The sequence below is a fragment of the Pelophylax lessonae genome (genome assembly GCF_965119305.1).
Source record: "Pelophylax lessonae genome assembly, chromosome: 6".
NCBI classification, from domain to species: domain Eukaryota; kingdom Metazoa; phylum Chordata; class Amphibia; order Anura; family Ranidae; genus Pelophylax; species Pelophylax lessonae.
The window spans coordinates 301192084-301204507 of NC_138773.1; the positions used below are offsets into that span (position 1 = coordinate 301192084).

Consider the following 12424-nt stretch of genomic DNA (forward strand, 5'->3'; position numbering starts at 1 on the left):
ATCGGACGACTTATCGTTCGCATTTTGTTGCATGATACTAATATCAAATTCAACAATGCATATAAACGTAGGATTTTTTTCATACGATTTTTGAAAAGCTTCCTGGTTGCGTAGCTACATATCAGATGGTGCAAAACAAAAACAATGGCAGCCAGGCTTTTTCCGTGCTATTTTAGTGTTTCTGACCAAGGGCGGTCTTTGTCGATCGATTTTTAGCGGACGCATAGTGTACTGATTAAACGACTGTCGTTCGCAAGGCTATCGTACGATAGAAGTTTTCCTGTTTGTCCCTTCGGATTTTGTTGGACCAACTATCGTGATCGGCTGTCGAAAACTGTGTACTAACGATTAGATTATCGTGCGATCAAGTCGAAAGCGAGTTTTATCGTACGGGTCCGCGTCGGGGCTTCGTTCTGAGGTAAGTAATATATAATGAGCTAGTATGCGATGCATACTAGCTCATTATGCCTTTGTCTTGCAGTTTTTTTTTTTTTTTTTAATTTTCGGGTTTACAACCGCTTTAATGGCATCCCCACACATCTGTAAATGCGCTCATTTTCGTGCGCCAAACCGCATGGCGCCACAGCACCATGCACTTTGGTGCACGCATTGTTGAAAACAAGTCAGGGACTTCTTTTCCGCATTTATCGTGTGTAGGGCAACCTACTGAAATGAATGGGCTTCCCTATACGTGATGCACACACGCTGGGTTGCACCTGTAGGTGTGAACTAAGCCTAAGTTGCAAGTGTGTATTTATGAAAATCAAACATTAGATAGAATATAGACCCCCTTTAGATAAATCTGTTTGGGCGCGCAGGCATTAAAGATATATTAAGCAAAATATTCAGCTTTTATTTCTGTAACCTGTACGGAAAATCCACTCAGCGGTTCACAAAAATGCAGTTCTTACAACCTCACCAAGATGCTCGTCAGTGGTCCAGGGATAAGCATTGCAAACCTGTTCTAAGCCATGCTCTTCTTTCAGTCTCTCCTCCCTTGCTCGCTCCCATGTCTGCGCCCTCCCCTTCTCTCTCCATCCCCCATCCCTCCCCCTGGCTCTCAAACCATTGTATTCCTGACTTGGCTCCTGCTTTGGGAGCGGCAGCAACACAATTAGTGGCTACTGAGATTTGGCATCCATCGGCCGGTCTGCCAGGATCTTCATATCCGCCTTTGTCTCTACCATTGGACATTCCTAGATGCCCAGCACTGGCTTGCTCTCCGCTGCATCAGGAGCCAAGGAAGTATAGCAAAGCTTGGTCCGGGGGTCCCCTTCTTCTTCTCTTGTCCCCCCATTCACAGACATGAAGAAGAGTTGGATTAAAAGACGCTCTCAGGTAAGGGAGGAGAGAGGGGAGGGAGATGGATGGATAGAGGAGGGGACTGGTAGTGATGGGACAGACATGGCATTAAAGAATAGGTAGGGTACAAAGGGGATTGCCAGGCCAACTGATTTTACAGAAGGCTAAAGTGAGTATTGTATAGGGTCATCAGAACCCCCAATAGCGGTAGAGCACATTGCTCCAATCTACACACAATCTTTACGACATTACAATCTGACGGCACCCATCACACTCCTATTACCGAGACAACTGAAACAAAACCTATTTAATGACACAGCTTGGATGTTCCATCTGAGATCCTCCAGCCAAGCTGGTTCTGCACTTCTTGTAGCCAACGTAGATAATGGAAGCAGATTTATTAGCATAGTCTGTACACCCTGCACAGAAATGCTGTATGCATGGCAGATGCCTCTTATATAATACTCTTATCGCCGGCAATGTGCTTAGGCTCAAGCAAATCTCTCATACCCTACAACTACAGCTGAGCAGGTGCCATACAGTGACCCAAAATACATCAAATTCTTTACATTGAATTCACCGATGTTTAATAAAACTCACCCTGATTTCAAAAACTTCCCTGAATTCAGAATCCTAGCATTGAGTTAAGATTTACTGATACTTGGGTTACAAGCCAAGTAGGCCTAATACTGGAAAAAAGTCCCCCCATGTCCTAAGTTCAACTTGTCAATTTTCCAAAGACTAAGGAGACCAGCTTTGGTGTGGTTCAGTGGTCTCCAAACTGTGGTTGGAGGGCCAGATGCGACCCTTTGCTTGCTTTAATCCGGCCCTTGGGGCATTATTCCCCCCACCATTATTCACCTTACTGTTGCTGACATACTGACTGCCACTGACACCAACAATGGGGCACTATTGCTCCCACTAACACCAATGATGGGGCATTAATCCTCCCATTGACACCAATGATGGGCCACTATTCCTCCCACTGACACCAATGATGAGCCACTATGCCTCCTATTGACACCAATGCTGGGGCACTATTCCTTCCACTGACACCAATGATGGGCCACTATGCCTCCTATTGACACCAATGATGGGGCACTATTCCTCCCACTGACACCAATGATGGGGCACTATTCCTCCCACTGACACCAATGATGGGGCACTATTCCTCCCACTGACACAAATGATGGGGCACTATTCCTCCCCCTGACACCAATGATGGGGCACTATTCCTCCCACTGACACCAATGATGGGGCACTATTCCTCCCACTGACACCAATGATGGGGCACTATTTCTCCCACTGACACCAATGATGGGGCACTATTCCTCCCACTGACACCAATGATGGGTCACTATCCTTCCCATCACCATTACTCCCCCCAATACCAATCATGTAACATGGTTTACTCCCACTGATGCAAGAACATTTTCTTCTCCCACTGGCCATAGTGTGACCCTCCTAAAGTTTGAAGAACAGGAAACTAGCCTTTTGTTTACAAAGTTTGGAGACCCCTGGTTTAGCACAACCTTTCGAACTTTCAAGGAACCCTTGAAATAATTTTCAAGTCTTGAGGAACCAAAGCTAATGATGACCGAACCTACAGCTCATGGTAGGTTAGTATGATCAGTAAGTTAAAGAAAGCTTTAAATAAAAGAATAAAGAATACATAGCTAGCGTTTCTGATACCCTCATACTGTATATAATAAAGCATTCTTAAACCTAAAAACAAAAAAGCATTATATTATAGTTTATCAACTCTTAGATGTGGTGGCTGCATTAGTTTTCATTTTTACCTTTATTTTCATCTAGTGATCCTGCCAGTAAGTCTGTTATTTTTCAACTTCCTTGAACAGAACAAGCTGTCCAAGGCTGTCTCCATTGCTCCTCCATCCCAAGTGGAGACACCCTAAGGCAGGAAGTGTGTTACTAGCAGGATCACCAGGTGACAATCAAGGAGAGTTAAAACTAAAAAAAAGACTAATGCAGCCACCACATTTAAGGATTGGAATGCTGCAATATAATTTTTTTTTTGTTAATATACACGAGTGTCAAATATGATAGGAATGTCATATTCATTATTCTTTTATTTAAAACTTTCTACAGCTCACTGATCATCATAACTTACTATAAGCTGTGGCTTTGATCACCTTTAGCTGAGGTTCCCCAAGACCTGAAAATTATTTCAAGGTTTCCTCCAGGTTCAAAGGGTTGAGAAATGTTGATTTAGGCCGATGTTGATCTTATTAGTCTTTAGGGAAATTGACAAGTTGAGGTTTTTGGGTTTAATATCACTTTTAGAGTCCATTCATACTAGCGCGACTTGTCAGGCGACTTGCCAGCCTGACAAGTCGCGCTCGGTCACGGGCCATTGATTAGCACCGACTTAGAAAAAGGGTCCTGTACTACTTTGGGGTGACCTTGGAGCGACTTGCATAGACTTCCATTATGTGAAGTCCCTGCAAGTCGCTCCGAAGTCGTGGTGCACGCTGTGCACCGCGACTTCACAGGTCGCGCCAGTCTGAATGGGCTCTTAACTGTCCTCAGAATAGCATGCCTGGAAGATGCAACAATGTAAATTTTTGGCATCCTTTTTCTTAGACATAAAGATACATTGTAGCCTCTAAAAAAAACTGTGTCATAATTTTTTAATATCGAGGAACCTTTAAAATATTTTTTTATATCAAAGAGAACCCCTGCTAATAATGACTATATGTACAGCTGATGGTACATTAGCTGGAGCAGTAAGTTGTAAAAGCAGATTTGACACCCAAAGCTGCTCTATACAACAAAATAATTTTCTTGAAATTAAAAAAATGGTGACGTCATCTTACATTGGTGGTCATTGTGGAAGTGTGCACTTTCATTGGTGGTCAGTGTAGAAGTACCCTCTTCCATTGGTGGTCAGTGTGAAAGTGCCTCCTTCTACTGGTGGCCAGTGTGGAAGTGCCTCCTTCCATTTGTGGTCAGTATGGAAGTGCCTCTTTCCACTGGTGGTCCGTGTGGAAGTACCCTCTTCCATTGGTGACCAGTGTGGAAGAACCCCCTTCTACTGGTGGTCAGTGTGAAAGTACCCCCTTTAATTGGTGATCAGTGTGAAAGTGCCGCTTTCTACTTGTTGTCCATGCAAAGTAACCCCTTCCATTGGTGGTCAGTGTGGAAGTGCCCCTTCCATTGGTGGTCAGTGTGGAAGTACCTCTTTTCATTTGTGGGTCAGTTTGGAAGTGCCCTTTCCATTGGTGATCAGTGTGGAAGTATCTAATTCCATTGGTTGTCAGTGTGGAAGTGTCTCATTCCATTGGATGTTAGTGTTGAAAAACCCCCTTCCCCTTTCCATTGGTGGTCATTGTGGAAGTTCCTTCTTTCATTGGTGGTCAGTGTGGAAGTACCTCCTTTCATTGGTGGGTCAGTTTGAAAGTGCCCTTTCCATTGGTGATCAGTGTGGAAGTATCTCCTTCTACTTGTTGTCCATGTGAAGTAACCCCTTCCATTGGTGGTCAGTGTGGAAAGACCCCCTTCCATTGGTGGTCACTGTGGAAGTGCCCCTTCCATTGGTGGTCAGTGTGGAAGTGCCCCTTCCATTGGTGGTCAGTGTGGAAGTGCCCCCTTCCATTGGTGGTCAGTGTGGAAGTACCTTCTTTCATTAGTGGGTCAGAAGTGTCCTTTCCATTGCCATTGGTGATTAGTGTGGAAGTATCTAATTCCATTGGTTGTCAGTGTTAAAGTGTCTCATTCCATTGGATGTTAGTGTTGAAAAACCCCCTTCCCCTTTCCATTGGTGGTCAGTGTGGAAGTACCTCCTTTCATTGGTGGTCAGTGTGGAAGTACCTTCTTTCATTGGTGGGTCTAATTTGGAAGTGCCCATTCCATTGGTGATCAGTGTGGAAGTATCTAATTCCATTGGTTGTCAGTGTGGAAGTATCTAATTCCATTGGTTGTCATTGTGGAAGTATCTCATTCCATTGGTTGTCAGTGTGGAAGTATCTCATTCCAATGGTTGTCAGTGTGGAAGTATCTCATTCCATTGGATTTTAGTGCGGAAAAACCCCCTTCCCCTTCCATTGGTAGCCAGGGTAAGTCGGAGATCAATAAACAACACGTTCTTGGAATAGTGCCCATGCTGAGTGGAGGACCCCCTGTATTCAGTAAGCAGCAGTGCAGCTGCTGGACATGGGACCCAGAAGCTTGCAGCAGTCACGGGGATCCCACAGCTATGGAGTATACATACCTACATTGGTTCGAGCTGGTCCAATGAAACTCTGTAAAAATTGCCATACCTGGAATTTAGCTTTATTTATTTTTGGCCAATGGGAAGCTAGTTTCTAGGGGAAAAAAACTAAGCAATTTTGTGTTTATCGCACATTTTTCACATTGCCATCTGAAATCTGATGTGGCTAAAAAAAAAACGTTTGCCTGGAGTATCAGTTCACACCACATGCAGTCCAGTGTGTTTTTTTCTGCATTAACCACTTTACCACCGGAGGATTTTCCTGCTTTACGCCCAGGCCACTTCTTGCATCTTGGCACTGCGCGACTTTAACTGACAATTGCGCGGTCATGCAACCCTGTACCCAAACGAAATTTACGTCCTTTTGTTCCCACAAACAGAGCTTTCTTTTGGTGGTATTTGATCACCTCTGCGCTTTTCATTTTTTGCGATATTAATAAAAAAAAGAGCAAAAATTTTGCGAAAAAATTTACATTTTCTACTTTGACAGTTAAAAAATATCCAATATATTCAATTTTTGTCATATATTTAGGCCAAATGTATTTAGCTACATGTCTTTGACAAAAAAATTCTCAATGAGCATATTTTAACCGCTTTAAGACCGGAAGATTTTACCCCATTCCTGACCAGGCTATATTTTGCGATTCGGTACTGCGTTACTTTAACGGACAATTGCGCGGTCGTGCGACGCTGTACCCAAATTAAATGTATGTCCTTTTCCCCCCCACAAATAGAGCTTTCTTTTGGTGGTATTTGATCACCTGTGCAATTTTTAATTTTTGAAAAAAAGAGCGACAAGAGCAATATTTTTTACATTCTGATATATAACATTCCCAAAAAAAAAAATTTAAAATCAAATTTTTTTAACATTTTAGGCCAATTTGTTTTCTGCTACATATTTTTGGTAAAAAATCACAATAAGCGTATTTTTATTGGTTTGCGCAAAAGTTATTAAGTTTACTAACTACGGAAAAGATTTGTCATTTTTATTGTTTATTTTTTTTTTACTAGTAATGGCGGCAATCTGCGATTTTTTTTTTTTTTGCGGGACTGTGACATTGCATGACAGATCGAACCCCTAACTGACATTTTTGACACTTTTGGGGGTACCAGTGACATTACTACAGTAATCAGTGCTATAAATAGTTACTGTAATAATGACACTGGCAGGGAAGGGGTTAACTTTATTGGTGATCAAGGGGTTAAATGTATGCCTCATGCTTACTAACGTGTGTGGGGGGAGGGGATTGTGTGACACAGACAGAGTACGCAGGTTCAGCTATGCTGAATCCTGTGATCTCTCCCTGTCTGTCACAGAGGAGATCCGCCCGCTTTGTTTACACAAGCGGGCGGATTTCCTCACTCGATCCCCGACGATCGGGGAAGAGCGGCGGTGATCACCGCCTCTCCTCCCCTGGCCTGACTCCCGCTGTGTCTGAATACAGCGGGAGAGATTCTCCGGCGGCGCGCGTGTGCCGCCGAGAGGGTGCGGGATCCAGCGACGTAGGTCTACGTCGCTGGACGATAACGAGCCACTTTGCCAGCTCAGTGAGCGGTCGGCAAGTGGTTAAGAACGCATGGAAAGTAGGTTCCAATGGCGTAGTTAACATCAGTGCTTGCAGTTCCAGTGCATTTCAGTTCCAGAAAAAAAAAGTAGAACATGCCGCATATTAATAAAAAACGCTCAAAAAACGCACTGGAACGCACCAAAAATACACCAAAACTCACCTAAACGCACCAAAAAGGCACTGGAACACACATGTCCTTATTTAAGGTTAAGAAAAGAGACTGGACTGCATCAAAAATGCACCAAAAACGCATCAAAAACGCGCATGCAGAAAAGCATCTGGAACTAATCCGACCTGCGTTTCTATGGTGTGAACGGGCCCTTAGGCTCCGTTCACATCTTGGTGTTCCGGATAGCGGGCAGAATTGCCGCAATTCTGCCCGCGATCCCGAATCAGTACAAGAACTTCTTTTAGGCGCAGGTGTCCTGAGATTCTGTTTGCACAATTTTACCGCGATTCCTGGGGCGACAATTGCGGCAAAATCGCACCAGATTTTGGGGTGCCATTAAGAGAACTAACTAGAACCTATAGGGCCCGGTCCAAGAAACCATTAAGGGCCCCCCGGACCCCTGGCCGGGGCCCTTCCCTTCAAGCCTGGGGCTCTTCCCACGGATCCTGGGTCCCTTTACTCTCTTTGTGGGGCCCTTTATTATGGTCCCGCAGCAGGACCCTTTCACAAGTTCTGCAGTGGGCCCCCTTCCTGCCATCTTGGGGTCTCCCCACGGTGGTGTAATGCCAGGGCCCGGTTGCAAGTGTGACCTTTGCGATCCTGGAAGTTCACCCACTGGTGTCAGTAGTTTTTATTTTTTGGTATTTTAATTGTATTATTTTGTATCATTTTATTTTATTTTTTTACAATGTCACTGACTATGACTCTGTCCATTCAGAAAAGGAAGGAGCTGGAAAATTACATATTTACCGACCCCATCCTGGTTCTCTATTGTGACACATCCCCTGCAGCAGCCGGCAGGAGAGGGAAGGGATTACAGTCGGGGGGGGGGGGGGCAGCACAGTAGGGGGGGAAGGGAAGCACACAGGGGCCCAGAGACAGAAGAACACAGGTGAACTGGATAGGAGGAGTGGTGGGGGCAGCATACAGAGGAACCAATCTCCTCCATTTTCCTCCTGCAGCTACAGGAGTAAAAAGGAGGACAGTGATTTCTCTACATGCTGCCCCTGACCCGTCCCCCCCCCCCCCCCTCCTATCCTGGTGTACATTTAAAGGCGTTGCATTTTAGCAAAAATCTTGTTTGATATTTTCGGAGTAGGGGGGGCCCTGTCAGGTAGGCTGTATTGGGCCCTGTGATTTCTATCAGCAGCCCCGGGGATACCAGTTTGAGGCCCCTGCTTTAAGGGTTCGTTCACACGAGCTTGGCTCTCTGAAGAGCAATCTTCATTCAGAGTGCTCTTCAGAGGGCATTTGACAGGTGGCGAGGAGGCGTTGTAATTCCTCCTCACCACCTGCTTTTACCCCTTGAAGCCTGTACTAGTGCACAGCAATTGTGTGCATTGCATGTGGTTGCAGGGCAGTTGCAGAGTGGCCCCATTCATTTGAATAGGTCACATTCTGCAGGTGGTACTACCCACCGAATGCTACGGGGGTATCGTTTCTGCCCTGTCTGCAAAGCATCACATCCGTGGCATGTGTACACCCATGGCTGCTGCCTCTACAGCTAAAGGGGAGACAGTTGGGAGCCGGTAAAACCGGAAGTCCTAAGTTACAAACCATGGATTATGAACATTTTTTGATGAAGAGATGCTGCCAACCCAGAATCCAAATACCCCATCCAAACACCACTACAGCTGCTGATCCAATAGGATAACCCTACAAATCTAGTGCTATCCTTTCATTTTTCCATAATGAGCAATTAGGCTGTGCATGTGCATTACAACAAAATCCGCCGACGCTCCCCGGGCAACGTTTCCGCTTTCACTGCTTGTTGATATTTATCACATTAGGATCATATTGATTTGTGTATGCTGCGAATGAGCCATCTGTCAATAAGTGGTTAAATCCTTCAGTTATAAAGAGATTAAGGCCCCTTTCACACAGGCGGACTGTTCAGATCCTATGGGGCATCGGATGGCAGCGGAGATACGTCCACTGACATCCGACCCGATCCGAACCGTCAAATCTGGACGGATGGAAACCCTATTTTCCATCCGTCCAGCGGATCGGATCGGATGGGATCAGATGAGAACGGACCGACGGTTCGTTCCCATCCGATTTCCCCCATAGAGATGCATGGGGAACTGACAGCTGTGTCTCCGCACACAGCGCGGATACACAGCTGTCATCCTCCTGCTCAGTGGGGGATCGGCGGCTCGATCCCCCGCTGAAAAAAACGGAATCCGTCCGACGGACGGATAGTGTGAAAGGGGCCTTAGGGTACGTTCACACTGAATGCGGGTTTGAAATTGCGCGACTTCAGCTGAACTTGTACGATTTCAAACCCGTATTTCAGTGCGAGTTCGGGGGCTATTTGAATGACATCTGTCCGGGTTCATACACAGATATCTGTTGAAATCCCCCCTGAAGTCATCAATAAGTAGTACAGGAACTACTTTTGGGAATTGGTGTGGGCCCGCAAAGTCGGCGTCACACCGATTGGGACAATGCCGTCGCTGGCAATAGGCTGCAATTTGGCATGCAATTTGACATGTCAAATCGCATGTCGATTCACGCCAATATAAACAAGGGCTGAGGGCTCATTTAGCCCCCGTTCACACTGGGGCGACCTGTGAGGCGACCTGGTCGCCTCACAGGTCGCCGTAGGTCGCCTGCCATACAGAAGCTATGGACCCGTTCTAATAGGAGCGACACAAGTCGCTCCGACTTAGAAAAAGGGTCCGGAGCTTCTTTGGGGCGACCCGGAGCGACCTGCATAGACTTCAATGTTATGAAGTCTGTGCCGGCCGCTCCGAGGTTGCGGTGCGAGCAGCGCGCCGCGACCTGTGTGGTCACCTGGGGAAGTCGGATCGCCCCAATGTGAACGGGGTCTTATACCTCGGCGGCCTGTGCGCTGCGTGAATAAAAATATATAAATTCTAGTGAAACCATCCTTGTAACTGACCATCACTACCAGTGGCTGCTGGTGCTCCATGGGGGGGGGGGGGGGTGTCAGATGGACCACACCATACCCCCCCTCCGGACCACACCAGCTCAAGCCCGCACTGTCCCCGCCCCCCCCAGTTGCCGGCTCACTCACCTTGGGCAGGCAGGGGCGGCGGTTTCCCCCTCAGTCTCCTCCCTCCTCCTCCTCCTTGGCCAATAGCATGGCTTTTCCTTTCGGCCAATCGGTAAACAGGTCTCAGGACCCGCTTCCTGATTGGCTGGGAGGAGAATCAGTGTGGCAATAGCAAATATTCATTCACTATTGTCACACAACTGGGTGGGCTCAGGGCGCAGTGCTCTGCGCCCCGAGCCCACCCTTTTTTGAAGCCTATTAGAGCCACTGGCTCTAATCACGTGCTTAAAAAAAAAAAACCCGATTGAAATCCTTTGGCGCCCTGCATGTAGATGTGGAGGCTGGATGCATGGATAGAGGATGCGGAGCCCCTGCGCCCCCAATGGATGGGCCGCCACTGATCACTACAGATGTTCACCTGTGGAGCTGCAACTGTTCATCTACTTTCCATCATACAAATAATCATCACAAGGTTAAAGTGATTGGAAACACACATGCTGTACTTACCTGCTCAGTGCAATGATTATGCAGAGCATTCCCAGTTCTCCTCTTTTCGGGACCCTCGCCGGTGCTCCTGTCTACACCCCCCCACTGAGTGACCCCATAGCAGGTGGCTTGCTCCTGAGCCAGCTCTGTGTGTCTATAGATACATACAGTGCAGCTCGGCCCTGCCCCCCACCCTCTGCTTACTGGCTTTGACTGAAAGCAGCAGTAGCCAATGACTTTAGCTGCTGTCTCTGAGCCAATGCGGAGGGACAGAGAGCAGTGAGTTCTCAGGCACAACGCTGGATTGAGATTGGGCTCAGGTAAGTATTTTTGGGGTAGTATAAAAATAACCGCGCTAGGCACAAATTACCATTAAAAAAGGGTATTAAATAAAGCTGCAGCTGTAGTGGGAAACACTATGTAACATAAAGAGAAAGAAAGCCGTGCTAAATTGAAGTGTTTGATGGCAAATCAAGCAATAAACTTAGATAGACCAATTAAGGTGAATAAATATTGATAAAAGCCAAAAACATGTATGTAATAAGTCTCAAAACATTACAACATATATGTAGATATCTATATGAATGAAAGTCCAAAAAAGAAAACAGCAAATCAAGTAGAGGTGCTGCGTGTAGAAAAGGAGTCCACCACCAATTTAATGTGCCTTCATCCACGCCATGTGCTGCATGCTAAGAGCTCACAAAAGGCTTACCAGAACTCAGATGAGTGTAGGCATTATACCATAGGTAAAGACATCAGCAGATCCATACAGGAAAATGGCATCTCACACAGGGTAGTCTCGTGGTCACTGTTGTCAGCAAAGGACCGTAATGTACACCAACACCATGAGAGCCCGATACCGTCCACAGCCCAATGCTCCCAGAGGGATATGTAAGAAAAGGGGGGCCACAATAGTGTAGTATGCAAAGACTAAAAAACTCACATTTAAGTTGACATCAATAGCGCTATTAAACAGATCGTTCCACAGAACGCTGCCGCCCGACTTCTGGGTTCCCAACGCGTTTCGTCACAAAATGACGTCTTCCTGGGGGTGCGGGCGGCGCGCTGACACACCACTTAAATACCAAGTACTAGATGTAGCTGCCGCCCCATCTGGAATCAACCGAAGAGGTCGGCGCCATCTTAACTCATGGAAAGTGCCAGCACATGACTTAAGCATGTACGGCCAAACCAATGAAAATGCAGGCACAAGTATAGCAGCTGACCCCCCGGGGGAATCACCAGAAGCAGTCAGCGCCATCTTGGACCCTGGAAAGCTGCCAATACATGGCCATTACATAAATATAACATAAAGTGAAATTTCAGTCAATAAACATAGCAGCCGCCCCTTAAGTAATCAACAGAGGAAGTCGGCGCCATCTTATCTCATGGGAAGTAATGGCACATAACTAAAGCGCATATACCCAAACCCATAAGAGGGAAGGCACAAACACAGCAGCTGACCTTCCGGTAAAATTACCGGAAGCAATCTGCGCGGTCAAGTGATGCTGTACCCAAATAAAATGTATGTCCTTTTCCCCCCACAAATAGAGATTTATTTTGGTGGAAATTGATCATCTCTGTGTTTTTTGCGCTATAAACAAAAACATTTTGAAAAAAACAAAACAATATTTTTTACTTTCTGCTAT

At 46.2% G+C, this 12424-nt stretch overlaps 1 protein-coding gene across 2 annotated transcripts in view; it reads left to right on the forward strand.

The window, feature by feature from the left end:
* SPEG (striated muscle enriched protein kinase) overlaps positions 1-12424 on the forward strand; it is a 450680-nt gene that overhangs the window by 131984 nt on the left and 306272 nt on the right. Inside the window, exon 1 of one of the 2 annotated variants that reach the window (XM_082262052.1) lies at positions 1091-1338. The exons of the other annotated variant lie outside the window; for it this stretch is intronic. Within the exon in view, the coding sequence (XP_082118178.1) occupies positions 1306-1338 (33 nt within the window). The 5' untranslated portion in view covers positions 1091-1305. Of the gene's footprint in view, positions 1-1090; positions 1339-12424 lie in introns of those variants that run through there. 2 annotated transcript variants of the gene reach the window in all.